At 35.6% G+C, this 3,165-nt stretch overlaps 1 protein-coding gene across 1 annotated transcript in view; it reads left to right on the plus strand.

Moving 5' to 3' along the window:
- The first annotated feature begins 1,418 nt into the window (after nucleotides 1–1,418).
- Nucleotides 1,419–3,165, plus strand: part of vps25 (vacuolar protein sorting 25 homolog) — a 9,202-nt gene continuing 7,455 nt past the window's right edge. The window contains exon 1 of the mRNA XM_005725873.1: nucleotides 1,419–1,527. Within this exon, the coding sequence (XP_005725930.1) occupies nucleotides 1,481–1,527 (47 nt within the window). The 5' untranslated portion in view covers nucleotides 1,419–1,480. The remainder of the gene's footprint in view (nucleotides 1,528–3,165) is intronic.

Raw genomic sequence — 3,165 nt, forward strand, 5'->3', positions numbered from 1 at the left:
GTGTGTGTGTGTGTGTGTGTGTGTGTGTGTGTGTGTGTGTGTGTGTGTGTGTGTGTGTGTGTGTGTGGAGTGAAGACTGTAACAAATTGCTCTCCCTCCCTGGAACTCTAGGTGTCTAAATCTCACAAGTCACTTTCTGGAGATTTTATTTTATTGCTTTTTTTTGTTTTGGTTTATCTAAATCTCAGTGATAATAGAACCAATAGGTCAAACTTGGAGAAATGCATTAATTCTCTCTTTAGCAAATTTGCTTTTATTGCTTTTATCTTTATTTTTAGTAATTTACAGTTTATCACTCATGGCAATATCTGAGATTCTATGCTAATATTGTTTCTTCTTTTTCGGCCTCATTTTTACGCAGGAATTTTATTGTAATATAGAAATGTGTAAAAAAAAATATTAATACTTCTTGCTATGAAATAGATGATGGTGACTTAGAGTACTTGTGCAACTTGTAGATTATTTTCAACTGAAAACATCATTTTTCAATCATGCTGTACTTGAAGAAATTGTATAATAACAGCACAGAGATATAAAGTAGCAACAGTTTGAAATTCAGAACAGAAACATGGATTGTAGCTTTATGACATGTAAATAGAAATAGATGGCATATTTATGCTTCAAGTTGGTGAAAATGCACAAGTTATTCCATAATAAAATAACTTTGTTAAAAAAGGTTTATGTGTGTATGTTTGTTTCTTGCAATCATGTGTTTATAAGCTGTAAATGGGAGAAATACATTTAAGAAATTGTTTTTTCATTAAAGCTGGCCTGTTACACTTGTCATGTATATTTTTATAATTGTGGATGTTCTCATAAATAATAATTTCCAAGGTTTCAAATAATGGGGTCAACATATATACAAGTAAACCATGTTATTCAAAAGTTCAAGCCTCAGACTGCTTTAAGCCCTCAGCTTGAAACAATTTTTCTACTCTTTGATTTGAGTTATCTTATCATTTTATGAAAATTTTAACTAAATATTAATCTAAAGTGAAAAACACTTTCGGTTAAATTAATATTCGACATTTGTTGAATAAAAAGGATTGCGTCATTATTCACTTTTAACTGTTCTTCATATATTTTATTGTCAAAGCAAATGGTTGCACAACTATTGTACAATTGCAATTAAACAAACTCTGATTACACGTGCTGAAGAGGCTGAGGAAATAAAATGCTTATTTTATAAAAGGCTTTATAAATGCCAAAAGGTGTAACTTAAATATTAAATATTTAACACGGGTACAGGTCTTTAATTTAATCTACAAAATACATTTAAAAAATCATAAAGCTGATTTTTTTTTTGTAAATGCTGAGGTCTAAGTAAAAACAACAACAACAACGAAAACAAAAAAAAGTTAGAGAAAGAAATCTTTCTTCTTGCGATCCCCCAAATCGGAAGTTTGTGAGTCGGACCATTTGGGAGGTCGGACGCGTTTCCGGGAGCTGTCAGCTGTGGGCACCCAACATATCCACTGCAATGAGTTTTGAGTGGCCGTGGCAGTACAATTTTCCACCGTTTTTCACGTGAGTCAGATGTTTCTCAGTATTTTTCAGAGCAGAGCTTGTGAACACGTAACTCAGTTTTCAGTATTTATTCATTTATGAGTAGGTGAGCGCTTATTTTCGTGCTAGCATCATGTTAGCACGCCAGCTAGCCAAACGAAACAGATTGCTAGGGAAGTGATTTTGCACTCACTGGCTTTCTGAAGTTTATTTAAAGTCTTTCTCGGTTTGTCTCAGTGGCTCGTTAAGACTAGACTTCAGGGGGCTATATTAAAACATTAACAGGCAAACAGTTCATCGTCGTGTGTTTGAATTTTGGGATTTCCACTGTTATCTCGAGTGAGCTTATTTAATGGGATGAGCTGCGAGATAGCGAGAACTCCACCTAGTTATCACCTAAAGACTTGCACGTTTTGGTGTAATAAAAGTCAGGAAGACCTCAGTGCCTAAATCCCTGTAAAACACTGCTGTCCCGATAAATCACCGGGAGAGCAACTTCCCGAAAGGGACATTTAAAGGGGCTGCTATTGTCTAGGCGGTCGAATATGATAGGGTAGGCTTGCAATAAAAGACTGGTTCTATACATGATATATAAAAATGACTTTTAACCCGTTACAATATGACAGATATTAGGAAAGCAGCACATGTGTATATACTTAAAAATGGAACACTTTGCTCTTATCTTAATCCCAGGTCAGTGTTAACATATCTGCCTATGGGTGCAGTTTGTCTTTTGTATTAAGTTTGTATTATGTTGCCAAACATTGCTCCTGCCTGCAAGAACACAAAATCAGGCAAAACGTTGGATTCTCATTTTAATCACTGTCCTTGCAATAAAAAGTCTTTAAGTAAAATCTGACCATCTACTGTCTTCTGCTTATTCTATATTACTGGCTTTTACTGGCTCAAAATAGGCTGGCAATTGAGTTTTTTCAGGTACATTGATCTAGCACCAATTTCAAACAACCATCACCTCAAGGCACTTTATATTATAAGGTAATGATGGTGTAATTTTGGAGAGAACATCCCAGTGATCCATTCCTTCCATATCCCTTCTGAACCCAAGCTAGGAGCTGTTTGCACAGGAGACGATACTGATAATTGAAGGCTCTGTCTTCTATTATACTTTTACAAACTCTAGGAACTGCAAGTAACCCTATAGTCTCAGAGCAAGGTGCTCTGTTGGCAGGATATGATGCAATGAGGCCTGTAACAGATGATCAGAGTTGTAACCAATGGACAGGTGGCTAAGGGCGGGCACAAAGACTGTGAATCAAACTGGCTGAAGTGGGCCCAAACTGATGAGTAGTTTTCCTTATAGCCAGTGTTTTCGCTCTAAAATATCAATAAATCATGAAACCACCTGTTTGCATAGTTTAAATGTGAAGAAGACTTTTGTTTTTAGAATGTCTCATATACCCCCTGTTTGTTTTGCACATCAATAGCACAGCTAAATTAAGAAGAAACTAAAATAAAAGCTGTCTCTGTGGGTAAACTGACAGATCTTTAAATATGGCAGATTTCTTGTAGACTTTGCTGTACCTGGAAAGCAGCCACCTCTCTTTTTAGCAGCAATACCTAGAACATGCAGGGGGGGAATCTAAAGAGGGGCATTGCATTTACTTAACTACACTTATTTTAAAGCTTAAATATATATAT

This window comes from Pundamilia nyererei, unplaced genomic scaffold (genome assembly GCF_000239375.1).
Source record: "Pundamilia nyererei isolate P.nyererei 1_Seehausen unplaced genomic scaffold, PunNye1.0 scaffold00017, whole genome shotgun sequence".
NCBI lineage: Eukaryota > Metazoa > Chordata > Actinopteri > Cichliformes > Cichlidae > Pundamilia > Pundamilia nyererei.